This window comes from Marmota marmota, unplaced genomic scaffold (assembly GCF_001458135.2).
Source record: "Marmota marmota marmota unplaced genomic scaffold, marMar, whole genome shotgun sequence".
NCBI lineage: Eukaryota > Metazoa > Chordata > Mammalia > Rodentia > Sciuridae > Marmota > Marmota marmota.
Genome location: NW_026000241.1, coordinates 6,858,065 through 6,886,033, shown reverse-complemented (window position 1 = coordinate 6,886,033; position 27,969 = coordinate 6,858,065). Strand labels below are relative to the sequence as shown.

Genomic DNA, 27,969 nt, shown 5'->3' with positions numbered 1-27,969 from the left:
CCACAGGCAGGCAGAGCTGGGTGGGGACGGGAGGGAAGGGAAGCAGAGCCACACAATGACAGCACGAGGAGCCCAGCTGCCCCCCATAGCAGGACTTGCAGGCTGGGTGAGGGAACCACCTGGGGCATGAGCTTGTTGCCATGATGTGGTGGCCTTTGGGGCTGGACCCCTGGGCTGTACTCAGAGCCAGGATCTGCCTCAGGAGGGTGCCCAGCTCCTCAGCTCAGCAGGCCCCTGGAGGCCAGCGCCGGGGGTGCCTGCCGGGCAGGCTGGGAGACCACATGCAGCTGGGCCAGGATCCCAGGAGTCCAAGGAACTACCTCCTGCCCCCGGCGCGCGGCAGCAGGACAGGGGCGCAGGCGATGCCCGCAAAGGACTCTGGGAAGTGCAGGTCCCGCTCCCACTGGTCCGTCTCCGTGTTGTACACCTGCACGATGCCCGTCACGTTGTTGAGGCGCCAGTTGTAGCCCCCCACGATATAGATCTTCCTCTCCAGCAGGCAGCAGCCGGCCTCCGACTGGCCAGCCCGCATGGGGGTCACGCTGGTCCACTGGTCCGTCTCGGGCACGTAGTACTCCACAGCCAGCACGTCGAAGCAGCGATCCACGTGGTCCATGCGGCCACCAAGGGCATAGATGCGGCCACCAGCGCCCACCATGGCGTGGAGCACCCGGGGCTCGCTCATGGGCGCCTTGAACTCCCACTGGTCGGCCACGGGATCGTAGCAGTGCAGCGCCTTCTTGTCCTCCACCGAGATGCCGTAGCCCCCTGAGATGTAGAGGCGGCCCCCGGAAGAGGCCCCGGCGTGGCCCCAGGTGCGGCGCTTGAGCGAGCAGGCGTAGCCCCACTCGTTGCGCCGGGGGCAGTACCTCTCCACCGAGGCCAGGCTGCCGGCGCGGTTGCGGCCGCCGGTGGCGTACACNNNGGACCGGTCACTGTCAGTGTAGGGGGTGCCACCGAAGGTGACCAGGGAGGGGACGTCGGAGCGCACGGCGGTGCGTGGAGACTGCATCTCGTGCTGCCGGAAGGGCAGCACCTGGTAGTTGAAGGCCTCCAGCAGGTACTGGCGGCAGAGCACGTCCTCCACCATGATGTCCAGCGTCTGCACGCTGTCCACCAGCTCCGACGACTGCATGAGCGGGAAGCGGATGTGGCACAGCACGTGGCTGGCGCGCGGCCGCCGGGCCGGGTCATGCTGCAGCCAGCGGACGGCGGCTCGGAACAGGTCGATCTCGGAGCAGCTCTGCAGCCTGTTGCTCTGCAGGAAGAAGACCAGGCGCTCCAGAGGCAGGCGCAGGAAGTCTTCCTCCTCGGCGATCTGCAGGAAGTGGCGGAAGGTGAAGGCGTCCACCGACTCCCTGAGCGAGGCCAGGCTGAAGGTGGTGGCCATCTGGCCGATGTTGAGGCAGGTCTCCACACTCATGGCGGCCTTGAGGAACTCCTCGCACAGCTCCACCACCGGCAGCATCTGCAGGAACACCGCGGCGCCCAGCACGTCCTGCACGCAGTCCAGGTCCAGGGTCACCTCTGCGCTGTAGGCGAAGTCGATGATGTGCCGCAGGCCGCGGGCAGACACGCCTTTCAGCTCAATGACATCCTGGCTGGCCTCCCTCATGCCTCCCGTGAACATAGCCCTGAGGGATGGAAACACAGTATGGGCTGGGGGTGACCAAGGGGAGTCCTCTCCACCAGCAACAGTCTGGCAGAGGGACAGGAAGGCAGGGCGCAGCCAGCAGGAAGACAGTGGGGCTGGACTCTCAGGAAGAACAAGGAAGGAAAGAAAGGGTTTGAGCCGGGCACCGTGGCACACGCCTGTAATCCCAGCAGCTTGGGAGGCTGAGGCAGGAGGATGGCAAGTTCAAAGCCAGCCTCAGCAAATATGAGACCCTAAGCAACTCAGCGAGACCCCGTCTCTAAATAAAATACAAAACAGGGCTGGGGATGTGGCTGAGTGGTCCAGTGCCCCTGAACTCAATCCCTGGTACCAAAAAAAAAAAAAAAAAGAGTTTGAGTCCACCCCAGTGGTGCCTCCTTCCAGAAACAGTGACTCCCAGCAGCCCCTGCAGGGGGCACTGCCTGACCCCTTAGTTTAGATGGCAGCCCTGGCTCAGAGCTGCAGGAGCAGCCGGCCCAGGTCAGCCTCACCCAACAAGCCACTTGCTGGAGCCCAGCTGACTCAGAGGAGCAAAGGCTCCAAGGGAAAAGCCACCTAAGCTCAGGACACAAGCGAGGCACAGGTGTCCTGCCACGGTCTGCAAAGCCCAGTCCCTGGCTGCTCACTGCCTCCGCGAGCAGCTCCAGCTCCCCAGCCTGGGCCCGGGCAACCATCAACAAGGGTCCCCTGGAATGGGACAACTACTGGAGGCCATGCAGGGGGCTGCTGCTGTCTCCAGAGAGAGCCCAGGAACACGGAAGCACCTCCCTGCTCCAAGCAGAGTCCAGAGTCCCCAGCCCAATGTGAGACTCCAAGCTAGGGACCCCAGCTCTGTGTCCCCACTGCTCTGCTCTGAGAGGCTGGAGCCAACATGGAGCTGGTAAAGGGACACAGGCCCAGGCAGGAGGACACTGGGGAAGCCTGGGGCTCAAAGCCTCCCCCACCCCAGTGCCCACCCAGGGCTTGCTCAGTATGTGGGCAGGTCCCTCGGGGCAGGCTGGCATTCCACACCGGGGCACTATCCCCGATGGGCCCTGAGGAGAGGGGAACTCTGCTCTTCTCTGCCCCTTAGATGTTTGTGCCCTAGTGACACCTGTGTGGGCCAGGCTTGGGACCACGGCAAGAGGACAGCTGTGAGGTGCCACCAGCTAACCACTGCCCAGCAAGCTGCCCAGCACCCAAGGCTTCTTAGGAGCAGTGAGCGCCAGCTCCCAGGCCTGTCCCCTGGAGTCCCCGCCAGCCCTGGGGCATCATGAGGAAGACTGAGGCTGTCGCAGGCGACGGGAAGGAGTTTTGCCTTTTAAGGTCTTGCGGCTGCAGTGCCAGCGCGGGGGAGCCTTTAAAGGGCATTGCTGGCTGGGCTGGCCCACCCGTCCCCAAATCCAGAGTAAAAATAGAAACGGCGCCCCAGTTGGCTTGGCGGCTGTGGCTCCCCACAATGGCCTTGCTGAGCCACCGGGCGGGCGGCGGGGCGCGGGGATGTGTGGCCCCAGACACACCTGGGCTGAAGTGAGCCCAGGGGTGGCTCCCAGGGCCGCCCAGCTCAGTCTGGCAGCTAGGAGGCTCACCCGCTTGTCCCCAAGGGAATGGGGAGACCATCTCTAGCCCCATGACAGCCCCCAATAGGGAAGAGGAATCTCCCTGCCCATGTAGCTCCAAGGGGCTCTCTCTTCTGGCCCAGCCACGGCATAGGGAAGGACAGAGCCACGTGCCCACCAAGGTTTTGGCTACTGCACGGAGGAAGCACCCACCACACAGGGCACAGAAGAGCCTCACCCAGGCTCAGACGGGGCCCAACACATGGGGTCAGCAAGACATGAGGGCTGCTGGTACCCCTCCAGTCCCCCAGCTCTTCTGCTTTAGGTGTGAGTGGGGGTGTCATGGAGGCAGGGACCTGGGCCCATTTCGTACCTGCTAGATCCGTGAGGCCTAGATCAGCACCTGGCATAGGGCAATTGTCCAATGAAGACTTGGAATGAAAGCCTGGCCTAGTGGGGCACAGTGGCGCACGCCTGTAATCCTAGCAGCTTGGGAGGCTGAGGCAGGAGGAGGGTGAGTTCTAAGCCAGCCTCGGCAACTCAGTGAGGCCCTAAGCAAGTCAGAGAGACCCATCTCTAAATAAAATATTTTAAAAATAGGACTGGGGACGTGGCTCAGTGGTTAAGCACCTCTGGGTTCAATCCCAGGATAGAAACAAGAAAGCAAGCCTGGCTGAACCTTGAAGCAAGTGCCCCAGACTCCCAAGCATGCTGTGCCCCAGAAGAATGAGAGTCAAGGAGAAGTGGGCAGGGTTAGTAGGCAGGGGGCTTCTCTCCAAGCCAACACCAGCCATTCTCCCTCACAGCCATTTCTGGCTGGTGCTAAGATGGGCCCCTTCTTAGAAGGTGGCTGCTGTCAACCTGTCCCCCCTCCAAGTTCCCAGGGCCCGCACTCACCTAAAGTAATCGCTGCAGGCAGCCAGGACCACTTTGTGAGCATGAAAGACCTCTCTGTTGATGGTCAAGACCACGTCCAGGAGCTGGCCCTGGGCACGGAGGGTGGCCAGGCCCTGCAGGAGGCTGGTGCTGTGGCCGGGCGCCGAGAAGGTGCACTTGAGGGCCCCGTTCTTATCAGCCATGCTGGGGGGAGAACAGAGAAGGGGGTGACGTGGCTCATGGGCCTTGAAGTCCTGGTACACACAAAAGGCGCCAGACACAGAAGGCCACAGAGTGTGAAGCCATGATTCCACCACCAGGAAGCGCCCAGCACAGAGACGGAAAGCAGACTGGGAGCCGAAGGGGTGGAAAGGAGACACCAATGCTCAGGGCTTAGAGGCATCTCCACCTGGTGATGAGATATTCTGGAATGAGATGGAGGCCCAATGCCAGTGAGGTGTCCACGCTACCCCAGTCTGGGGCTGGGTGGGGCTCAGTGGCAGAGCACTCGCCCAGCACATGTGGAGCCCTGGGTTCCATCACAGGCATGGGAAAAAAATCATCATTTTTGTGTTATGTGAATTGCACCTCAATAAAAGAGAAAAGGGCATGGGATCTTCTCAGGTCCTGCGAAAACCCTGCCCCAGCCCCAGCCCTCAGAGCACACCAGGCCAGCCACAGGCCGGCCATCACCTCACCCGTCCCCACCCTCTCCTCTCCAGCCTCCCGCTGACCCCTTTGCTGTTCCATTTGAGGAATTATCTTCCAGGGCCAGGGATGGAGCCCAGAGCCTCACACACGCCAGGGCCAGGCCAGCTCTCGACCACTGAGCTCCACCCCCAGCCTGCATTTTGGGAAGCTTTTACTCAGCGGGTCATGAATGAAGAGCTTCTGAACACAGCACTTCATCCTCAGAACACCACAGGAGGGGGACACTGCTGTCAAGAACACCTCCCAGGTGGGGCTCGGGGCCTGGCACATGCCTGTAATCCCAGACACTTGGAAGACTGAGGCAGGAGGATCTCAAGTTCAAGATTAGCCTCAGCAACTTTGTGAGACCCCGTCTCAAAATAAAAAATAAAAACGGCTGGGGTATTACTCAGTGGTAAAGTGCCCCAGGGCTCGATCCCCAGCACACACACACACACACACACACAAAGAACCACTCCCAGGACCCCCTGGACCCCCAGCACACCCCACTCCCCCTCCCTGCACTCGGCTCTCCCCCAGGCTCCAGGCCCTTTGGGACTTGCCCGCCCTCTCCCTGGACTGCGATGCCCACAGAGAGCCAGGAACGCGGGCACTGGTCCTTCCAGGAAAGTGGGAGGAGTGGGAAGGCTCCCCGGCTCGCTGTCCGCAGTCCCCAAACAAGCCCGAGGGTCCAGGACCTGGCAACAGAGGCAGGCACAGCTGGCGCTCGCTCACAGTGGTCACTGGGCTCAGAGCTCCCTGACCCCTCGTGGGCTGCCCGCCTCAGCTGCCCTTCAGAGACCCCAGGAAAAGGTGGACAGAGGGGCTGCAGGGCCCAGGGCTGACCGTGGCCGGGGGAGGGGCTGCGGGGCAGAGCAAGAAGCCAGTGTTCCAGCCTTGCCTGCAGGTGCTCAGGGTCCCAGGAGACAGGGGACCCAGGCCAGGGGACATGGTGCTGGGGATGCAGCCTGCACGGGGTGGAGGCGGGAATACACAAGAACTCGGAGCCCAGTGCTGCGGTCAGCTGGGCTGGTGAGCAACACTGGGGTGCTGGGGAGAGGGAGAAAAAGGGCCCAGGTGGACACCAGGACTCCAGCTTGTCCCCATGGCCTGTCCTCTGCTAGGAGAAGGGTCCCCCTCTCAGCCCGCCCTTCCTCTCCTCCCTCGCATCCAGCTCCCCTGTCTGGTGGACGTGACTGCTGCTGTGAGCCTGTGTCAGTCCTTGAAGCTTCCCAAGGCCTGGAGCAGGGGGACGGGAAGCAGTCAAAGCATCCAGAGTCAGCTTTATGTCACAGCTGCAGCCAGGGTTGTGCCATCAGGCCCTGAGTGTCTGAGGGAGCGGGGCCAGGAGCAGAGATGTGGAGGATGGAAGGGGTGTCTCAGCGTCTCTTCCCACAACAGCTAGGTGATGGCGCTTAAGGTGGACGGCCCAGCCTCCTCCTGGGCTGGACTGCAGCTCCAAATCCGTCTGCCCAAAGCCCCTCCCGGGCCAAAGTGTGCACATCCCTGGGTCAGCCGCTCCACCTGCCCGCCCTGCACCTGTCCTGCCCATGGCTCTGGCCACCAGAGCCCACCCCAGGGACCCCCTGCCTGGACTCTGCCCAGCAACCAGCACCGCACCTTCTCTGTGCAGCACGGAGGCTAGGGGTCAGGGTGGAAGTTCCAGATGAATGGCCAGGTCCAAATGCCACCATAGCACCATGAACAGCTGGTGTGACCATTCAGAGCCTCCCTCCCAGAACCGGGGAGAATTGTTATCAAACTTGACCTTGTGAATGAATCGCCAGAACTGGCTTAAAACAAAGAGAGGATTAATGCATCTGGGGGGCCCGGCAATGGTGACATCCCTGCTGCACAGACCCTGCTGTGTAGAGTAGGGCTGGGGGTACAGGCACACGGCCTTCATTATCAGCAGCCACTAGAAAGTCACCAAACCTGAAGGCTGACCCTGTGCGGAGTATCTGGGGGCCAAAGGCTGAGATGCACCTGCCTATGACCCTGCTCCAGGGAGCCTGTCCCGGCTGCTCCGTAGCCTTGGCGTCCCAGGGCTCTGGAGGCCTGGCCACCCCTCCCACTGTACTCTGGGCCTCCTGGGGGCAGATCTATGTCTCGGCGTCTCCCTAGGACACCCAGGCCAGGGTCAGAGGACACTGGGCCAATAAACCAGGGGGCCACACCTCAGGGCTCTCCACCCCAGGGTCCTCACCTCAGCCATGAGTTCACTGCCATTCATTCAGCCAGCACCCTGTAATGGGATCGGGCCACCAACGGCGCTACAGGCTCCAGGAGGGGAAGGGACAGACATGAGGTAAACAACCAAGTGCTCAGGAGCTGCTGTGAGGGGGAGCTGATTAGGAGATGGCCCGAGACAGAGGAGGAAAAGCCAGGCAAAGACCCAGTGAGGTGACCAGGTGGGAGACCAGGATTCCAAGTGCCCTTCCCACAATCCCACTGAATGTGTGCAATACACCAGGAGGCCAGGATGCCCCCTGGGTAAAGGCCACGAGCAGCGGTCCTTCCTGCAGCCCAGACCAGTGCGGGGCCAGCCTCTGAGAGATGCATGGAAGAAAGATCCATGGGGGCGCGGCGGCTGGGGAGGGGAGGGCACCCAGAGGGGGTGAGGGGTGCGAGCAGGATTCCGGCGAGCGGTGTGCTCAGGCATACTCCTTGATTCTCTGGGTCTGTTTTCTCAGTTGTGCAGATGTCCCAGGGTTTCTGGGCAGCCCCCTGGCCCCTTCCCACAGACACCAACTTCCCCAGCTTCCCTTTGAGCTGGAGAGTGGGGGGAGGCTCAGAGGTGCTGTGCACAGGCCCTGCAGCCTTTGCCATTTTGCTTTCAGTTGGCAGATTTTTCCTTACAAGTTCAAGATATTGGGGTGGTGTGGGAGGATTTCACCTGCCCCTTGGGTCAGGTGTGCACATGTACATTTTCATCAGAAGAAAGATCTCATTCCAGGGGCACTTTCATCATGGGGCCACTCAATCCTTAGGCACATAGTTACTACACTCCTCCATATATAAAGAGCACCAAGAAATCAACACAAAGCCAGAAATCTCAATGAAAGATGCACAAAAATATGAGCTGAAAGCTTGTAGAAAAGGAATAAGAGCTGGTTAGAAGAGACCTAGGAGAGCCAGGCATGATGGCACATGCCTGTAATCCCAGCGATTCAGATTAAGGCAAGAGGATTGCAAGTTTGAGGCCAGCCTCAGCAGTTTAGCAAGGCCCTAAGGACTTAGCAGGACTCTGTCTCAAAAAAAAAAAAAAAATAAGGACTGAAGATGTGGCTCAGTGATAGAGCACCCATGGGTTCAATGCCCGTGCAAATAAAAAAAAGAAAAGAAAAGATCTAAGAGTGGGGCTAGTGTTGTGGCTCAGCGGTAGAGTGATCGCCTGGTACGTGCAAGGCCCTGGGTTCGATTCTCAGCACCACATAAAATTAAATAAATAGGGCTGGAGATGTGGCTCAAGCGGTAGTGCGCTCGCCTGGCATGCGTGCGGCCCGGGTTCGATCCTCAGCACCACATACCAACAAAGATGTTGTGTCCGCCAAAAGCTAAAAAATAAATATTAAAAATTCTCTCTCTCTCTCTCTGTCTCTCTCACCTCTCTCTTTCAAAAAAATTAAATAAATAAAAATAAAGGCATTGTGTACAACTAAAAGAAATAAATATTTCAAAACAAACAAACAAAAAAAAGATCTAAGAGCAAGCCTCGCTCACACCTCACCAGGCCTCAGAGACACTAGGTTATCAGGCAGCAAATGCTCAATCTACTCTGGTAGAACAGGAGGCAGTTCACACCCAGGGAGGGCAGGAGTCATGGCTCAGGGGTAGAGCACTTGCCTCGCATGTATGAGGCTCTGGGTTCGATCCTCAGCACCACATAAAAATAAATAAATATGGGCTGGGGATGTGGCTCAGGTGGTAGCGCGCTCGCCTAGCATGCGTGCGGCCCGGGTTCGAACCTCAGCACCACATACAAACAAAGATGTTGTGTCCGCCGAAAACTAAAAAATAAATATCAAAAAAATTCTCTCTCTCTCTCTCTCTCTTTCTCTCCCTCTCAAAAAAAAATTAAAAAATAATAAATAAATAAATAATCCATTGACAACTAAAAAAAAACCCAAAAAACCCAGGAAGGCGATTTGGCAGGCATAGCAACACTCTAGACTTGTGTCCTTGACCCAGCAACTCAACTTCCGAGACTTATCCCTGGATTCCTGTGAGAAATTGGTTCCAGGACTCTTATGGATGCCAAAATCTTAGTATGCTCAAGTCCCTTTCACACAATAACGTCGTATTTGCCTAGAACTTACACTCATCCTCCTGTAGGCCCTAAGTCCTCTCTGGAGCACAGCTGATGCAGTGGAAGCACTGCGTCAAGGGTTGTTACCAGGTATTTTGTAGGAAATAACGACAAGAAAAAATACCTGCACATTTTTGTTTTTTTAATGGTCGTCGATCTGCAGCTGTTTGAATCTGAGGATGCAGAACCTGACGACATGGAGGGCAAGACAGACTGCATCACATCTGGGGGCAGGAGACCAGAAACAAGCTAAATGCTCGCAGCAGTACTTCTGGTGAAGGGCGGCCCCCGGCTGGGCAAGGAGGCTGCTCCTGATGTGTAACCAGGGACGCCACCTGCAGCCTCGAGAGGAGGGAGGTGCAGATGACACAGCAGCTGAGCTTGTGCTCAAAGCTGTTTGTGTGGGAACACACTATAGGACCGAGACGCTGCCCGGGGTGACAGGGCACAGATGCCTCCCCTGCTGTTGGCTTTATTGAAAAATGGGGAACCAGAGAGCTGGCCAGGAACTCCCCTGGGCAAAGGATATCTGGGTTCCCCAACAAGTGAAAGGGCTGCTTGGGACCCAGAAGGCAGGGACAGCACAGGTGGCCAGCAGGACCTTCCAGAGGGGGCATCAGGGGCCAGGCCAGGGTCTCTGCAGCCAGCAGCCTGAGCCACATCAGCTCTGATGACAATCCTGGTCCAGAAAATGGGGCCAGCTCATCTCACTGCTGCTACCAGGTGTGGGGTACAAGGTGCACCAAAGAGGGGAGAAAGCAGCTTCGTCCCCTCCTGTCCTTCTCCATGTCCCTGGCAGCGGGTGTCTCACAGGGATGTTTTCTTTCTTCTTCCTATCCTACAGATAAGACAAATGTCCCTGAAGTCCCCATTCTCCCTCCATACACCAAGCTGTGCTGCCTCTGGTGGGCTCAGGGATGCTGGAGCCCCCATGCCAAGACAGAGGGGCAAGGCAAGGTCCCGGCAGAGGTGGCCAGGAGGTGGAGGGAGGGCTGGTGCCCAGGGCTGATGACTAAGGTCCTCTCCAGCCGGCACCAGGAGGAGGGGAAGGACCCATTACTCAGGCCAGCCCCAGACAGGGGGCGGCCAGCATGTCGGGGCCACAGGCCCCCAGGAAGGCGGCAGCAGCCCTGAACTGGGCCTAGTCTCCAGATGGCCACTCAAGTCACGGTCACCCACACGTGAGTCATCGGAGGCAATGCGTCAGCAGCCCCGGTCAGGATGTCTCTGGAGGCTACTCACCACCCGCCCTAGTTGCACCCTCAGCCTGGATCTGGCTCCTGAGTGGCCACACACCCCCGCCTCAGGCCTGGCCCGGACCAAGGCCATTCTGACAAATCCCTACCACTATGTCCCCTAGCACCATCACTGGGCACCCCCATGAAGGCTCAGGCCTGTGATGGACACGGGAGCACCAGGCCTGCCCTGGAGGCACCACCATGCAGCCTTCAGAATCTCCCTGGCACAGAGGCCTGCTGTGTGCTGGGCAGGGTCAATGCCCCGGGTGGACCACCTGTCTCAGGTTCCAGAAACTTCCTAGGTGTCGACGTCTCCTGCCTAGGTTTCTTCCCTCTGGAGTCCTTCCTTCATGGAGCCCTTGAATCCTCATCTTGGGGTCTGCTCTTGGGGCGCCAAGGAGGCCAGGCAGCCTGGCCGGAAGTCATGAAAGCTCAGGGCCATACCAGCTAAGGCTGGGCGCCCTGGACACTGGAGCCTGGTGGGGAGATTGGGAGCTGGCAGAGGTGGGGGCTGCTTGTGCGAGCCTCAGGAGAGGGGCTGAGCACCTGCCAGGTGGGCGGCCCCCTCCAGTCCCCACCCTGCTGCTGGCCTGGTCCCTGTGACCGGCTTCCCAACCCCACAGGAGATCGAAGCTCCAACCATTCTTTTCATTGGAATCTCCAAAAAAAAAAAAAAAAAAAGGCAAGAACAAGAAAGAATTTCATGGAAACATTTCTTCGGGGTTTTGTAAAATCCTTTCCCACCCCCACACAGAGCAGGAGGCTCAGGCCGGCTTTGCCCTTCGCAGGCCACTGACGCGTGGAGCCCCTCGCTTCCCCTTGAGCCGAGAGCGCTTCCACTTCCAAAGCCAATTCTGGTTTTATTGTCCATGTGGCTCCGCGGAGCACAGCGGCGCGGCGCAGCTGGTTGGCTCGCGCCCCAGCCCAGCACGACGCCCCACCCCGGGGTCCACGGTGCATGGGGGGACGCTGCGCTTCAGGGGGATGTCGGTGTGGCTGAGGGGACTCTGCCCACCCCAGCCACTGCCCAGCCATCCCCAGGCAGGCGATTGGAGCACCTCCAAGAGCATCCTCGGAGAGCCTAGTGCAAGACCCAGGAAGGAACAGAGGAAGCCCGAGCCCCAGAGACAGCAAAAAGGAGAGAAGGGGAGACGGACACCCAGAGGGAAAGACACCTCAAGAGAGGAACAGGGGCCCAGAGAGACATCCACAGAGAAGGACAGAGACCTGTGGAGAGGGGGACAGAGAGCGGAGAGGCAGGAGCCACAGATGGAGGACAGGAGGAGCTTAAGTTCTTGAGCTGCAGGTGATGCCCACCTCTCGGCTTCACCGTGCCTGAGTGTGCAAGTGCACACACACATACTCTGCAGCCACGCTGGAAGCCTCTCTCCCGGCCCCTGCCACCCACCCACACCCTTCGCCAAGCCCCCCACTGGTGGTGCAGGGGTCACACTTCACGCAGGACCTGGTGATTCCCCTACTGGTCCAGGACGTCTGTTCAGCGAATACATCCTTCAAGATGGGGAAGCCGTGGCCCAGCAGGCGCCTGGCCAGTGGCTCCACCCTGCCCCACACAACCTGCCGGCTTCTCTGAGGCTCACCAGCCTCTGAGGGTGAAGGTGCAGAAAGATGGGGTCCAACACGTCCCACACAGGGACTGCCTGCAGTCACTGTTGCCATGGTTACCACAATATTTCACAGCTCTGGGTTCTGAGCTCCCAGCCACAGCAGAAAGTCACTGTGTTCTGGCACCTCACACTGGCCCGTCAAGGCTCAGGCCGGCCACAGCCCCCACGCTCACGTCATGCTCAGCCTCCTCCTGGGACCGCTCAGTACTCCCCCACCCGCCTCCCCGAGGCAGCTGCGGGCCCCTGTCCGAGTTATCCCTCCTCATCGGGCAGCTCCTTCCAAGATGCTCCAGTCCTCTGGTTCGCTGAGCTCCCGGGGGAGCTGGGGAAAGAGCAGGGCTTCTGGATGCACAAACACGGAGCCCAGGAGCTAGAAAAGGTCCCTACAGCTGCATGTCCCTACAGACCAGGACCCCAGACTGCTGACAGAGATGTGAGGGATGGGGACAGAGAAACAGAAAAAGACACAGTGAGCAGAAAACCTTGGCCAGAGAGCTGGGGGTACCTCAGTGGTAGGGCACTTGCCCAGCAGGCATGAGACCCTGGGTTCCATCCCCAGCTCCGCAAAAATAAACATTCTAGCCAGGGACCCCGCCAGGGGCCCGCAGCTGCATGGAAGCCTGGGGCTCTCTGTGCAGGGCGTCAGAGCTGTTTATCTCTTCCTCCTGGGTGGGTCGCTGATGCTCCTACACGGCCACCAACAAGGTAGAGCAGGACCCTCGTGCCAAGGCTGGTCTGCACCGCCTGATGGACCCGGGTGGGAGGTGGGCTGGGCAAGCCAAGCAAACCTCCACTCCTAGCCCCCAGCCAGCCTCCCTTCTCCCAAGAGCCCAAGGCTGGAGGCAGAGAGGCCCACTGTGACTGGCCCTGGGAGCACAGACTGGCCTGGCTACGCAGATGTCCCCTGGCCCACGGGAGAGTCAGCTTCACCTTCCTGGGAATCGCCACCCAAAGCCAATCCCTGCACATGTCCATGGCTCCAGCTTGACTCTACCCAAAGGTCGGAGACAGGATGAGAGGGGAGGAGGCATCTGGAAGTGCCCAGCAGGAGGTAATCAAGCAACCTGCCCACACCCAGGGCTGGCACATCCACACAGCCCCACGTGACGCTGTGGAGGGCAGGGGGCCCACAGCACACTGGGCATGGGGGAGAGTAGGCCCTAGAACCCATGTTCACCTTGAAAGCACCATCCCCAGTGCCCCTAAGGAACAGTCAGGCGAGACATCCCAGGTGTACAGAAGGCCAGGCCCATCCACCCTGTCCCACCCTGTCTGTCACCAGCCCTACCCTAAGGCCAGGGTGAGCCCCAAGGTCTCCCCTTCCTCAAGCCTCACTGGTACTTCTAGAAAACAGAATAGGGACGGGGGAGGTCAGAGGAGCAGCAGTGTGCAAGCTGTGGTCCCAGGAGTGGGCAGAGGGCTCCGGAGGAAGAAAAAGGAGGAGGGTGGGCACCCACTCCTCGTGGGTCACCATGAGCCTGGGGACCCGTAGGCTGGCCCATGACCTCCTGCCCCCACCCCAGCATCTAATCAATGGCCCGAGGAGTCCAGGATGTGTGAGTCTCTCGCTGCTGCTAATGGATGGGAGGACCTGTGGGCAGCGCCCGCCCCCCAACCCTGACTTGCCCGACTGTGACCACTTCTCAAGGGCAGCAGATTCTAAATCCGGAAAGAGGCCCAGAAGGGAAGGGGTGCTCGGGCCCTGCCCCCTGGCCAGTAGCAAGCTCTATGCATCCACTGTACCCTCTCACCCTGGCTCATGGCCAGCCACAATGTTGGGCTGTCCATATCAGAAAAGCCCCCACCAACTGAGTGAGTATCCACTCCATGCAGGGCAGTGCAGACCTGGCTCCCCATTCACCTCACAGCCAGTAGCCTTGAAAAGAGGCACTTCTTCACACCCATTTTATAGGTGGGGAAGCTGAGGCACAGAGAGGTTTGGGCATTTTCGTAACACCACACAGTGAACAATGGGCAGGACACAGGCCCAGCCCCGGCACACAGGAACTGACCCACCTCTCTACAGCCCAGATGGCTGGGCCCCAAGGTTGTCACTGAGATGCAGATGGAGAATCCGAGGCTCGGAGAGCTGAGACCATCCGTTGGAAGGATGGACACGAAGCTCAGCAGCGGGGAGAATAGGATGGTGGCTCTTCAGTGCTGGCCCAACGCAGGGTGTGGACTACCCCTAAACCTCTAGCCACCCCACAGGAAAGAAGCCCCAATCTGCAGGTCACAATGCAAGAGACCCAGGCCACTATTTGTTGGCTGACCCACCTTCTGGATTTCTTGACCAGCTCATTGCTCCACTTGGCTCATCATCCATCTGTTCCCAACCTGTCCCCGTAGATGACATGGGAGCCTCCAAGGATCAGGCAGGGAGGCTTCTGTGTCCTGCCATGTCCTGGTACTCACCACCATGCCCAGCATGTGACGGCAGCGCAGCCATGCCTGTCACCTGGATGAGCGTGTAGGGGGGAGGGGGAGGATAGGGTAGATAGGTGAACAGGTGGGTGGGTGGGCAGGTGGGTAGAAGAAGGAATGAATAGGTGGGTGGGTAAGTTGGCAGATGGATGAACAGAGGTAGATAACTGGGTGTGTAGGAAGATGGTTAATGGGGGATGGGCTGACATATGCATAGATGGATGAACGGATGGACAGACTGGTGGACACATAGATGGATGGACAAGCAGATTGGTGGGTGGATGGTAAGTGGGTGGACAGATGGGTGGAGTGGCAGGGAGACAGCTCCTAGGTGGTAACCCCAGGCTGGGGCCAACTCCTACCTATGCTAACAGCTCACCCCCCTCCATGAATCCTCCTGCCCCAAGTCCTAGAGCTGGGTCTGTTGTCCTCTTCCTGAGAACAACCAGGAAGCACTCAGCAGGCTCTCTCCAGGTCATCTGACCTTCCCACCCTTGCTCCTGCTGTTCTGTGGCCAGTGGCCAGGCCCTCCTCCCTACACCACTCCCAAGTCCACCAGCTCCTCCATGCTTAGGGCCTCCCCCACCACCTCTGAGCCTTCTCTGAAAGTACAGAGTCTCTGCCATGGCCTCCCTTGTCATCACAGCCCAGCCAGGGTCCCCCCACAACCTTCACCCCCACAGTCCAGCTGGGTCCCCTGCCAGGGGCAAACTAGTGGGCAGGCCTCAGGCTGAGGCATCTCGTCTGTCTTGTCCCACTGATGTGAGGCTGAACCCAGCCCCCCACTGCATCCCAGCTGTGCTGGGCTGGGGGACGGGGCCACCTGAATGAGCACACCCCTTGGCTCCACAGAGGAGGCAGGTAGGTGCATGACTGCTCTGCTCCACAGAGACCCTGCCACTGCCGAACTCCAGCGACCTGGGCACAAAGCTGCATGAGGCAGCCCAGCCTGCTGCTCCCCTGGCAGCACAGGCACTGAGGCCCCAGAAGGGACGGGGCTGCCAAAAGGCATGTGCCCATCCCCAGTGGAGCTGGGCCACAGGCAGGCATCCCCTGGGGCTCAGCCTTCTGATGACGACACAAACTTCAGTGTCAGAAGGAGTCTGTTACCCATTTTAGGGGTGCCTAAATGGTTTTCCCCAGGCACCCTCCTACTCTCTGCCCCCAGGCATCAGCAGGGATCAGTCAGACCCCATACCTGGGCTGAAAAAGGAGGCATGTGACCCTGCCTGGTCAACCACAGCCTCACAGACCCCTGGCCATGGGGATGGGTCCCAGGATGCCCGGGGTTGGGGGGTCCACCTGACACCATCAGAGCCTCCCTAGACTTCCAGCTGCAGCTTCCAGATGGAGATTTGTCACCCCTGGGGTTCATCGGGTTGCTAGGCTGCAAAGTGAGATGGCCTTTCCACCAGGTAGGCAGTGGCCAGGAAAGGGAAGGCAAGAGCTGAAAGATGGGGAGTGACAGATTCTGGGGGAGGCCTTCCAGCCTTGAACCCCAGGGGGTCTAAAACTGGAACTCTCCCTGTCTGGTGCTCAGGAGTGAACCCAGCAGCACTTAACCACTGGGACATATCCCCAGGTCTTTTTATTTTTTTGAGACAGGATCTCACTAAATTGCTGAGGCTGACTTCGAACTTGCAATCCTCCTGCCTCAGCTTCTGAGCCACTGGGTGACAGGCGTGCGCCACCACGCCAGGCTGACCTTTGAGTTTCTAACTGAAGACAGTGAGTCCATTTTCTGGCTCTTGTAACCAAGTAGAGCCTTCAATGGCAGAAGTTTAGACCCGTCCACGGCATTCCAGACAAGCTTCTGGAAAAACTGCCATGGACTTAACGCCTCTCCAGCTGCCGCCTCTCCAGACTCTGCGCACGAGCTTCTTACAGGGCCAGGGGGTGAGGAAGCCGCACCGAGGGTGAGTCTGAGGCAAGTGGGCAGCAGCTGTCCCTAGCCTGAGTCCCGCCTGTCTGTGACAAGACAGATGGCTCCACTCTGCTCTCCGTGACTCCCCAAGAAAGGTCAGCGAGCTGCCCGCACTCCCGACCAACGCAAAAGTTCAACGACTCTAAATGCTAACATGCTACAGGCGTGACTGAGGTCAGAGGAGCAGAGGGGCCCGATGCCATCAGCCTTGGCTAGGAAAACACTGCCCATCATTTGTACAAGTGACTCACGTGGAGCATAAACGTTTGTGCACCCCCGGATTGCCCTGCCTCACGCGACAAAGGCGCACAAACCTGGAAAGAAGAGCAGACAGGGAGAGCAGGACGGCCCTCTAGGGACTGGGCAGAGTCTTCCAGCTAGAACACATGGTACAACTTGAAATCCGGCCTGGAGACGGTCCACATGAAGGGCGACTAGCTGATGTGGACGGAAAGGCTGCCTGGGGGGCTCAGTGGGTTCCCCTGCGTGCCTGTTGCCTCACAGCCACCTCGCCACCCCTTGTGCCCCACCACAGGAAAACCCCCCATTCTGAGCTGCAGTAAGGTAACAGTAGATTCCGGGTGATCACATGCCTCTGCTCCGGCAGATTGCCTCGAATTCTAACATCCCGTGGAGAACAGAACTCTCCGGATATCCAGCCCAGACTGCTCCCGCCCGATCCCGTCTTTGACCCCTGTGGAATTTCACGGTGGTGGCGTCAGAAAACATCTTCAGCCTCGATCCTCGGGTGACCCCCCCTCAAGGCCTTTAAAAAGCCCGAAGGTCCAGCCTCGCAGGCAGAGCGTGTTCAATTCCGGAAGCCCTTGCCCTCGCAGGAAAGGTCTGCGAGTCCCCCAGGGGGCCGGTTACTTCCTCCCGGATCACAATATTTGCGAGTGTGCGCCGCGGAGGTGCAGAGCGCTCGGCGCAGGGCTGCTCGGCAGGCGAGGGTCGGCAAGCGCTGGATGCGCACCAAGACTCGCTCCGCAGCAGAAACGCTAGCGAGATGCTGGCTCGGCCGTCGGAGCCGGGGCCTCTCTCTGGAGAGCGCGGGGAGGGCGGGGAGCAGGAAGGGCCGGGAGGCGCGGGGTTAACAAGTGTTAAGAGAGCTCGTCCGCACAGCTGCGGAGCGGCTACCAGAGGAGGAGGGTGGGTCGGCCGCCAGTGAGGACCCAGCGGGCTCAGCCCCCACTTCCCACTTCAGGCAGCTGGACGGGGAGGGCGGCTGCGTTGGCCGCCTTTAGCTTTCACACACAGCGCTGAGAGGTTCTGCTCCTGAACCAAACGAAGCCCATGCAAAATGGCGCGGTGCGCTGGCTTCTCTACAATGGGGTGGGTTTATTGACATCGGGCTGAGAATTTCTGCTGCTTTTCCCAGACCCTGCCCCGTCAATAAAGGGAGAAGGAGGAGGGTGACTCTCACTGGGCAGAGGCATGGACGGCTGTTCCAGAAGCCTCCGGCCAGGGTAGCTTCCCTGGAAAATCCATTACAGACTCTGCGGAGCCCTGGCCAGATCCACGCTCAGAGCGTCCACCCCACGGGACACTGTGAACGGATACAGTCCTGCCCTCAAGGAGCGCACATCCAAGGGGGACACAGGTCCTCACAGAGGACAGAGCAGAACACGGGGATGCAGGGGTGGGAAGTGGTGCCAGGGTGGACAGAATGGCCGGGCCCCAAGGCAACACTTGAGGCGTGCAAATTGCAGGGACAGGACATTCCAGCTGAGCGTGCTTTGGAGACCAGCAGGGCTGGCGGGGTTGCGAATGCTCAGGGGGCCGGGCGGGTCCATGGAGAAGTGGATGCTGTTCTGAGACACAGGGAGCCCCTGGCAGGTGTCAGTGATGTGGTGTGATATCTTAGGAAGGTCCTGCTGGCTGGAATGGGAGAGCCGGAAGAGGGGCTGGACCCAGGCTGTGACCCGAGGTGAAATCAACAAGATGTACAAAATAGGGCTCTGCCTGGAGGTGGCTGCAGCCTTCTCTCAGGAGCAGGGACAGCCTGGGCCTGGGACCTGCTGGCTGGAGGACCTGAAGCCCTCAAGGAGGGTGGGACCCTGACCTGGTTGGTTCAGGCCTGGAACAGGAAGAGGCACAAGGACTGCTCTGGAACAGAGGCAGGGCTGCAGGCCCTCCAGGCCGGGTCCTCACCTCTCTGAGCCGCTGGATGCTCACAAGCAGCAGCAACTCAAGGCCAAGGTGGGGCCTCCCTTCCCACTCACCTGATGGGTCACCCAGCACCTGCCCTCAGTGCATAGCAGAAACCTAAGAGCCTCCCAGCAGCCACTGCTGGTTGCACAAGTTCAACCTCTAATGGCCCCAAAGCCTGTACTGGCCTCTCATCGCCCAGACTCCCTTGTCTGTCACCAGAGCAATCTTTCCAAAACAGGAATCTGACCAAAGTGACCCTCCCCAAAACCCTGCACTCATTCCCCACCTTCATCAGTCGTATGCATGACCTCTCCCTGTGCGCAACCTCATTTGTGAAGACTCTGGAACCTTCCAGAGGAGGTGGGAACCTCTAACTCAGCCTTGGGATCCTTTGGGAAACTGCCTCACTTAACTCCTATGGCATGTGGTGCTTGGTGAGGCAAGGCCCATCTGTCCTGTGGACCCACACAACCAGCACCAAGCACAATGGCAGGCACACAGGAGACCTGTGACACCCACCAGAGGGCAAAAATGGCTGTCTAATCCCATCCACAAGAGCAGGAAGCCGGAGTGCAGAGGTACGTGTCCCCTGACCTCACCTAACACCCTCAGCAAATCCCACCCTTCCTTCCAGACCCAAAACCCCCAAGTCACATAACTGTTTCTGTTTGTGTCTCCCCCTCTCCCACCTCCTACAGGGCCGCAATGCCAGGTCTAAAGCAGCCTGAAAATCAAGAGCCTGGCCAGGAGTGGTGGCACACGCCTGCAATCCCAGCAGCTCCAGAGGCTGAGGCAGGAGGATCAGGAGTTCAAAGCCAGCCTCAGCAACTTAGGGAGGCTCTAAGCAACTCAGTGAGACCCTGTCTCTAAATAAAAAATTTAAAAAGGACTGGGCTGTGGCTCAGCAGTTAAGCAACCCTGGGTTCAATCCGTGGAACCAAAACAAAACCAAAAAACTCAAGAGGCGGGACTGGGGGTGAGGCTAGTGGTGAGGCACTTACCTGGCAGCCAAGAGACCCTGGATTCCAACCCCAGCACTGGAAGAAAAAGAGAGGGAGGGAGGGAGGGAGAGGGAGGGAAAGGAATAGAAAAGCCAAGGGACAGGTCACAACTTAAAACCCTGAAACCAACAAAAAACAATGAGCGAGAGTGAGGGAAACACCTCCCTTTTAAAGTGTCTGGGGGAGATCCGGGGCAATAAAACAGCCACCTGGGGAAGGTGGATGACGTGCCTCCCAGCTCCCTGGCAATGGCGTGATTATGGTGGAGACTAATAAAAACCTTTCTTCCCCATAAGTATGGCCGACGACAAGAAGATTGTCCCTGGGGGGTCGCAGCTACCGGGTGAAAGCAGTCCAGCTGTGAGACAGTCGCGTGCGCAGCTCAGGGCAAAGCGTGCAGTTGCAGAGCCATCTCCTGTCAGCAGCTCTGGGGACCCTGCTGGCAAGTAGGTGAGGAAAGGGTGGCCTCGCTCCCTGGGGCCGGCCAAGTGACCCCTACAGGCCTGGCTCAGCTGAGTGCCCCCAGCTCTCCCAGCCTCAGCTGCACCCCCCAGGCCCCCTCGAGACGCACTGGGAGAGCTCTGCTCCTGGGCGCCAGCTCCCTCTGCTCCCTCTCTGTGTCACCAAGATGGCTCAGACTCTCCATGTGCTGCTCCCCTGCTGGCCTTGTGCCTGCACCTCACAGCCACCTAGGAAGGGCACCTCCACCCTCCCAGCAGCTCAGGCCAGCTTTCCCTTTGCTCCACCTGACACACCGAGTCAGCTGACAAGCCTGCCAGGACCCCATGCTTCCCATGCAGGGACAACGGGCAGGACGCTGGCAGTGTCACCACTGCAGAGCAATGTCACCAATGCAGCACAAACACAGAACTCCCCCAGTGATACCCCCCCTGCTTGTTTCTTCTCTGTCACCCCACCCAGGGGGCTGGACCCCACCTCCCAGATGAGGAATTTGATGCAGCTATGGGCTGGAGGGAGGAACCAACCCACAGACAGCTGTCACCGGATGTGGCACCTGATGCTGCCAGATCTCCCTGACTTTCCCAGGGGGAGCTGAGTCCTGGCTCGGAAGGGTCAAGATTCTGCCTTTTCTTTCTTTCTATCTTTTTTTTTCAATTTTTTTTTTTTAGTTGTTGATGGACCTTTATTTATTTAATAATTAATATGCGGTGTTGAGAATCGAACCCAGAGCCTCACCCATGCTAGGCAAGCGCTCTACCTCTGAGCCACAACTTCAACCCGATTCTGCCTTTTCCTCCCTTGGAAAGGAGGACAAGGCCAATGGAATGAGACCTCCTTGGAAGGCCAAATGGCCCCACCCATCTTCTTGACAGGGCTTGAGAGGCTGGGCTCCTCGGAGGTGTCGGGGCTTACTGGGAGATAATCCAAGGGACCATCAGAGAAGGCTGTTGACAAAGGCCACTGAACCAGGCTGAGCCGTGACAGGCCCACGACCGTGATTTCCCAGGGAAAAACACCTGCAGTCAGAGCATCCCTCACCGCCACGCCCCCTCCTCAGCCCCAGAAGCATCATGAGCCAGCAACACTGGGCCCCACCTGGCACCTTTAGGGAGCACAGGCTGAGGAGCAGGATGCCAAAGGCCCAGCCACTGAGCCTGCGTGGCGAGGCAGAAGGTTCCTGAAGGTCTCTGCAGGCTGGTAGCTCCCAGTGACGGAGATCAGCCAGGGGAACTCAACTCCTGGAGGGCTCCTCCTCCCCACCTGCGGCACCCCAAGTGGACAAACTCTTCTCCCTCCAAGGAGCCTGGATCCTGCTGAGGGCCCACGGCCTGCGCCTGGAGGAGGCCAGGCCTGGAGGAGGCCGCTGCAGAACAAGTGCCTTTTGTTCCCGTGAGCCGGGGCCAGGCCGGCCGCCCCTCCACCAGCCCCGCAGCCGCAGCCACACTCCGTCCATCCCCGAGGTTCAGCTCAGTCATTAACGACCATCTCTACTAGGCAACGAGGTTTTGTTGATCCCTCGAGATGGGAAGGAAGGAGAATATGCTTTGCTCTTTCTTTTCCCCCCTCGGTTGCAGAAGAGAGAAGTTGGAACAAACAAGTTATGTAAGGCTGGGGGCGGTGGGGTGGGGGAGCGCAGTCCCTCCTGAGCCATGTCTTGAGTTGTGGTACCACGGGAAGGGCCAGGGGAAGGCAGCAGCCGCCCCCATCTCTGGCCAAATGACAAACCTTCCAGGGGACAAAAAGGCTAATGCAGGCACTCTGCCTGGCAGACTAGAAAGTCATTGTCACTGACAAGGCAGCTTCCCCTGCCCCCCCTAAGCCCTCCCCACAAAGACCTGACCCCATAGAGGAGGCGTCTACCTGTCAGGCTGCAAACCGGGGAGAACGGGAACTGTTTCCACGCCCCCACGGCCAGCCCTCCTCCCTGCCAGTCTTATTTCCTGGACATTCAGTATCTCTGTGCCATCTACTTTCCAAACACCCAAGACAGCGTGACACACGCTCCCCCGACCAGGCCCTTACACCAAGGGCCTCACTGAATAATGTCAGGTGGTGACTGGTGAGATCAAGGACCGAAGTCGTCCACAGGGTCCAGCAATTCTGTTTGTTTGTTTGTTTCAGTGCTACTAAGGGTCAAACCCAAGAGCTCTCGACTTCTGAGCTACAGCCCCAGACCTTTTTATTCCAAGTTGGGGTCTTGCTGAGTTGTCCAGGCTGGTCTCAAACTTTCGATCCTCCTGACTCAGCCTCTGGAGTTGCTGGGATGACAGGTGTCCCCACCAGGCCCACTAACCCAGCAATTCTTTTTTTAATATTTATTTCACTGTAGATGAACACATAGTATCTTTATTTATTTTCATGTGGTGCTGAGGATTGAACCCAGAGCCTCACACATGCGAGGCAAGCACTTTACCCCTGAGCTACAGCCCCAGCCCCCTGACCCAGCAATTTTTTTTTTTTTTTTGGACGTTGATGGGCCTTTATTTTGTTCATTTATTTACATGTGGGGCTAAGAATCGAACCCAGTGCCTCACACATGCAAGGCAAGTGCGCTACCGCTGAGCCACCACCCCAGCACCATGACCCAGCAATTTTGCTCCTAGATATATACAGTGAAGAACTGGGCGCAGGTGTTCACACAAAAATGTAACAGACACATGTCACGACAGCATGATTCATAATAGCCAAGAGGTGGAACCCGACAGAATGCCCACTGCCCGTGGCTGGATGTGGTTTGTCCCCACCAAAATAATGTTGAAACTTGGTTAGCAGTGCGGCAGCGTTGGGAGCAGGGACTGCAGGAAAGATTAATGTCTTTCTCCAAACTGGATTAGTTCTCCAAGAGCTTTGCTTTAGAGCATCTGGCTCCCTTTGTCCCCTCCTCTTCCACACACGTCCACTTGCCCCACCGTGAGTTAAAGCCACATGCAGCCCTCACCGGAAGTGGAGACGATGCCAGCACCATGCTCCTCGACTTCCACCACTGTGAGCTCAACAGACTCTTCTCCTTATTCATAGTGTCGGTATCCTTTTTTTCTTTACGTGTGTGTATGTGTGTGTGTGTGTGTGTGAGAGAGAGAGAGAGAGATGCTGGGTATTGTGCATCCCCAGCCCTTTTTACTTTTTTTTTTTTTTAATTTTTTTAGTTATAGATGAAAACAATATCTTTATTTTTATTTATTTCTTTTTATGGGGTGCTGAGGATCAAACCCAGTGCCTCACACTTGCAAGGCAAGCGCTCTACCACTGAGCTACAGCCCCAGACTCCTTTTTACTTTTTGAAATAGGGTCTCACTAAGTTGCCTTCTGAGTCACTGTTTGTTTGTTTGTTTTGGTAGCAGGGATTGAACCCAGGGGTGCTTAACAACTAGCTACATCCCCAGGCCTGCCTACTTTTTACTTTGAGACAGAGTCCTGCTAAGTTGCTTAGATCCTTACTAAGTTGCTGAGGCTGGTCTCAAACTTTCAATCCTCCTGTCTCAGCCTCCTGAGTCGCTGGGAGGGATTACAGGCATGCACCACCATGCCTGTCATTCAGGTATTCTTCAGCAACAGGAAACCAGTTAAGACATTCATCAGGTGGTGAATGGATAAACCATATGTGGTTCAGCCACACCACAGAATATTCTTAGCCATGAAAATGAAGCACCAACACCTGCTAAGACAAGAACATGACGCTGAGAAGCCAGAGACAAGAGATCACATGTTGTGAGATTCCACTGATATGGAGTACCCAGAACAGGTGAATTCACAGACACAGAAAGCAAACTAGTGGTTGCAGGGCTGAGGGAAGGGGATGGGGAGTGGCTGGTAATAGGTATGGATTTCATTTTAGAATGATGAGAACATTTTGGAACGAGATAGAGGTCAAGGTTGCACAATTCTGTGAATGTACTAGATGCCTCTGAATTGTTCATTTGAAATGGGTCCATTTTAGGTTATGTAAATTTTACCCCACAAGGTGACCAGAAAAAAAATGCTCTGTGGCTACTTGAGGCTCAGGTGATCAGACAGGTGAGTCTGAGGGCCCAAAACTTAGGGGTGTCTAAGGATGAAGGGGGACAAGGAGGCATGGGCCAGTTGAGGCAAGGAGGGGGGGTCATGTATCAGATCAGGCTGGTCCCTTGGGAATACATTTAGGAACTCAATACTACAGAGACCTCAACATCTCATTTGGATCTTTGGAAGAAGATCTTGTACAAATTTCCCTCAAAACCCAATCCTGCTGCTGGTTGCAGTGGTGCACACCTGTAATTCCAATGACTTGGGAGGCTAAGACAGGAGGATCCCAAATTCAAGGCCAGCCTTAGCAATTTAGCGAGACCCTGCCTCAAAGTTAAAAAATAAAAAAATAAAAATTAAACCCGATCCTCCTTCTGTGGGTGCCATCTGTGTGCCACCTTAGGGTTTTGCCCCTCTGCCCGCATGAGAACCCAAGGGATAAGACATATCTATCATCTGCTCCAGAAAAAAAGTGATTTTCACTAGGATAGTGGAAAGGGAACAGATGGGCATTTCAGAGGTAGTGGAGACATCTTTTAAGAAAGTGCCTCCATTTAGGCAAAGATTTCTTAAATATAACACCAAAAGTATGATTCATAAAAGAAAAATATTGCCGAATGGAATCTCATCAAAATGATAATCTTTTGCTCTATGAAAGATATATTTAAGAAAACAAAAAGACAGAGACTTGGAAAAAATTATTTGCAAATCATCTATCCAATGAAGGACTGGTATCCAGAATAGATTAAAAACTCAAGCTGAGCGCTGTGGCGCATGCCTGTAATCCCAGATACTTGGGAAGCTGAAGCAGGAGGATCACAAATTTGAGACCAGCCTCAGCAACTTAATGAGACTCTGTATCAAAATAAAATTTTAAGAAGAGCTGGGATGTAACTCGCTGGTAGAGTGCTTGCCTAGCATGCACAAGGCCCTGGGATCGGGGATAAAAAACGGATGGCTAATAGTAAGAACAGGCCATATCAAGTGCTGGTGAGAATGAGAAGCAACTGGAACTCTGGTGCATTGCTGGAAGGGATGCAAAAGGGTGCAGCCATTCTGGAAAAAAAAAAAAATCTTGGCTGTTTCTTAAAAAGTTAAACATACATGTACCATATGACCTACTCATTCCACTCAGGTATCCACCTGAGAGGATGAATGTGTTGCGTCCACACAAAGACACATACCCAGACATTCACAGCAACTTTATTTACAATTGTTCAAAGTGGAAACAACACAACAGTCCATCGATCCAAAAATAGATAAACACTGTCCACCCATACACCACTGCATGGAGGGACAATTCGTTCAGCAGCGATAAAGAATAAACTTCTGATACAACAACACTGATGAATTTCAAAAACATGTTAAGGAAAGAAGGCTGCTCCACAACGGCCACATGTACAATCCCGGGGCTGAGGGTGTCACTCAGTGGTAGATCACTTGCCTAGGATGTGTGAGGTGCTGAGTTAGATCCCTGATGCCACAAAAGGTGGCAGGGGAAAGGGGAGGGGACAAATATTGCATTCATATGAAATTTCTAGAAAAGGTAAAACTATAGAGGGCAAAAGCAAGTCAGGATGTCCCTGGGGCTGGGGGTGGGAGCAGGGTGCACTGCAAACAGCTTTGGGGAACTCTTTGGGGTGATGGAACTATTCTAAAACATGGAGTTGGGCTGGGGATGTGGCTAAGTGGTAGAATGCTTGCCTAGCCTGCATGAGGCCCCGGGTTCCATCCCCAGCACCACAAAAAACAATAATAATAAATAACTGGATCGTGGTGACAGATACACAGTTCAACAAATATTAAAATTCAATGAACTGTTCGTTAAAATGTGTAACTGGGGTCTGGGGTTGTGGCTCAGTGGTAGAGCACTTGCCTTGCACATGTGAGGCACTGGGTTCGATTCTCAGCACCACATATAAATAAATAAAGGTACTATGTCCATCAACAACTAAAAAAAAAATATTTTTTAAATAAGTGAGTTGTATGGTCTGCAATTAATTATACCTCAATAAAGCTGTTTAAAAACAGCCGGGGGGCTGGGGATGTGGCTCAAGCGGTAGCGCGCTCGCCTGGCATGCGTGCGGCCCGGGTTCGATCCTCAGCACCACGTACAAACAAAGATGTTGTGTCCGCCGAAAACTAAAAATAAATATTAAAAATTAAAAAAAAAAAAAACAGCCGGAGTGGGGCACAGTAGCACACACCTGTAATCCCAGCTACCAGGGAGGCTGAGACAAGAGGATTACAATTTTGAGGTCAGCCTTGACAATTTAACAAGATCCTATCCCCAAAATAAAAAGGGCTGTAGATGTAGCTCAGAGTTTAATTCCCAGTATCACACACACACACACAAAAATAAATAAATGAATTAGAATTAAAAAGCCCTGTCCCAGGTAATCTCATCTCAGGGCCCAAGACAGAAACCTGAGGTTTGTGGTGCACAAACCCCTTCAGTCTGTCCCTTAGTTGCCACCTCATGCCTGATCACCAAGCCCAACGTGCTCTACTCTCTGAATATCTCCCCAAATCCTCTAATGTCTCCTTGATCCCTTCTGCAGGTGTCCAGTTTTGCCCCAGCCCCTTTCCCACATTGGAAGTCTGGTTACTCCTCTGGTCACAGATGTCCCTGACTTCCAGGCACTGGCAGATCAGATTCAGTCCCTTGCCTTCTTGCTGTGTCCACACACTTAAGCCTTAAGGTGCCACTCAGCACCCTTAGGAACAGTCAGAGCCTCTGCCTCCTCTGTGCCCTAGATGGACCATTCCATGCCAGCCTCCAAAGCTGAGTAATGCCCCCAGGCCATCAGGCCATTCCTGCTAGCACCAGCCCAGAGCCCTGCAAGGAGGACCAACTTTATAGCACCCAAGTTGGGACCAACTTCATCATTCATCACACTGACTGAAAATTTTGGCTCCTTCAAGCTTCCTGGCAATGAAGAGCCTGAATTTCCTCCTCGGCCAGCCAAGGGTGGTGGGCTGTCCTAGGGGGCTGGGGTGGACGTGTCTTGAGCCATGCTGGCCTTGCCCAATAGGATAAGAGGGAAGTGGTGCTCCCTAAGGCAGGTATTCCCCTCAGAGATGTGGAACAACACAAAGAAGAATATAAACACCTATAATTTTTGTGCAAATTCTGGGGTTCAAGTAACCCATCTCAAGCCATGGAGAAAGGAGCCTCCTTCTGATCAAAGGGGTGAAATTGGCCCCCTCGTCTAGGGGTAAGACCCTGCATCAAGTCCTTTAGCCCGAGGGGAGGAGGGATTTGAAACCCAGAGATGGGGGGAAGGAGCTCCAAGGAAGAACCCTGTTTTCTGCAGACCCTCCGGGCTCTTTAACAATCTTCTGCTCCCCAACACCCACCTGCATCCCTCAGGATCCCTTGAACCACTAGGTCCCCACAGACTCCTTCCTAGCTATCGGGACCTACTGGGACCCCAGATTCCCAGTGACTCTCCTCTCCAGGTTTTCCAGGCCCCTTAGTCCTGGGTTAGGCCCTCAGGTTCACTAGAATCCTCCATTCACAGCCTCCCAGAGCCTCATCCTTCCCAGGACCCCCTTTAGCTACCTTGGGTCTTTCAGCACCCCTCAGGAAGCTCTGAGCCTCAACCTCCTCCTCAGATCCCCAAGATCTCCTCAACACCCTCCAGATTGCCTGTGGCCCCCACTCGGACCCATCTCTGCTTCCTAGACTCGGTGGCATCCCCAGTTCCCCCACAACCCCGTTACGGTCGGGGCCATCCCCAGGAGCCTAGGGCCCAGTGCAGATCCTGGACTGCCCAGCCTGCCTCCAGCTGCCCCATCAGAGGCCTTCGGTCCACACAGTACCCGACGACCTCATAAACCGTCCCCAGGACCCAGGACTCCTACAGATCCCCGGGACTCCGGGACAGAGGCGCGACCACCCTGCAGGCCGGAACTCACCTGTTCGGGCGCTCGGGGCCCGGGCCTGCGCCGAAGCCGCCACCGCCGCCAGCCCCACCGCCGCTGCCACCGGACTCCGCCATCTTCCCGCCGCGCGCGTTCGAGTGACGGGAGCCGCGCGCGCCGACCGGGTAGACCGAGAAGCCGGGAG

General features: G+C 56.7%; 1 protein-coding gene and 1 long non-coding RNA gene across 2 annotated transcripts; both read right to left on the bottom strand.

Moving 5' to 3' along the window:
- Nucleotides 1-27,969, bottom strand: Klhl26 (kelch like family member 26). Its single transcript, XM_015489278.2, has 3 exons — nucleotides 27,819-27,969; nucleotides 4,090-4,272; nucleotides 1-1,634 (listed from the first exon to the last, which is right to left on the bottom strand). Exons 1-3 carry the CDS (start codon nucleotides 27,899-27,901, stop codon nucleotides 317-319), a joined length of 1,584 nt encoding a protein of 527 aa, XP_015344764.2. The 5' UTR covers nucleotides 27,902-27,969; the 3' UTR covers nucleotides 1-316.
- LOC125613706 lies at nucleotides 25,085-25,955 on the bottom strand. Its single transcript, XR_007344256.1, has 2 exons — nucleotides 25,905-25,955; nucleotides 25,085-25,341 (listed from the first exon to the last, which is right to left on the bottom strand). It is a non-coding gene; the product is annotated as an uncharacterized LOC125613706 (long non-coding RNA).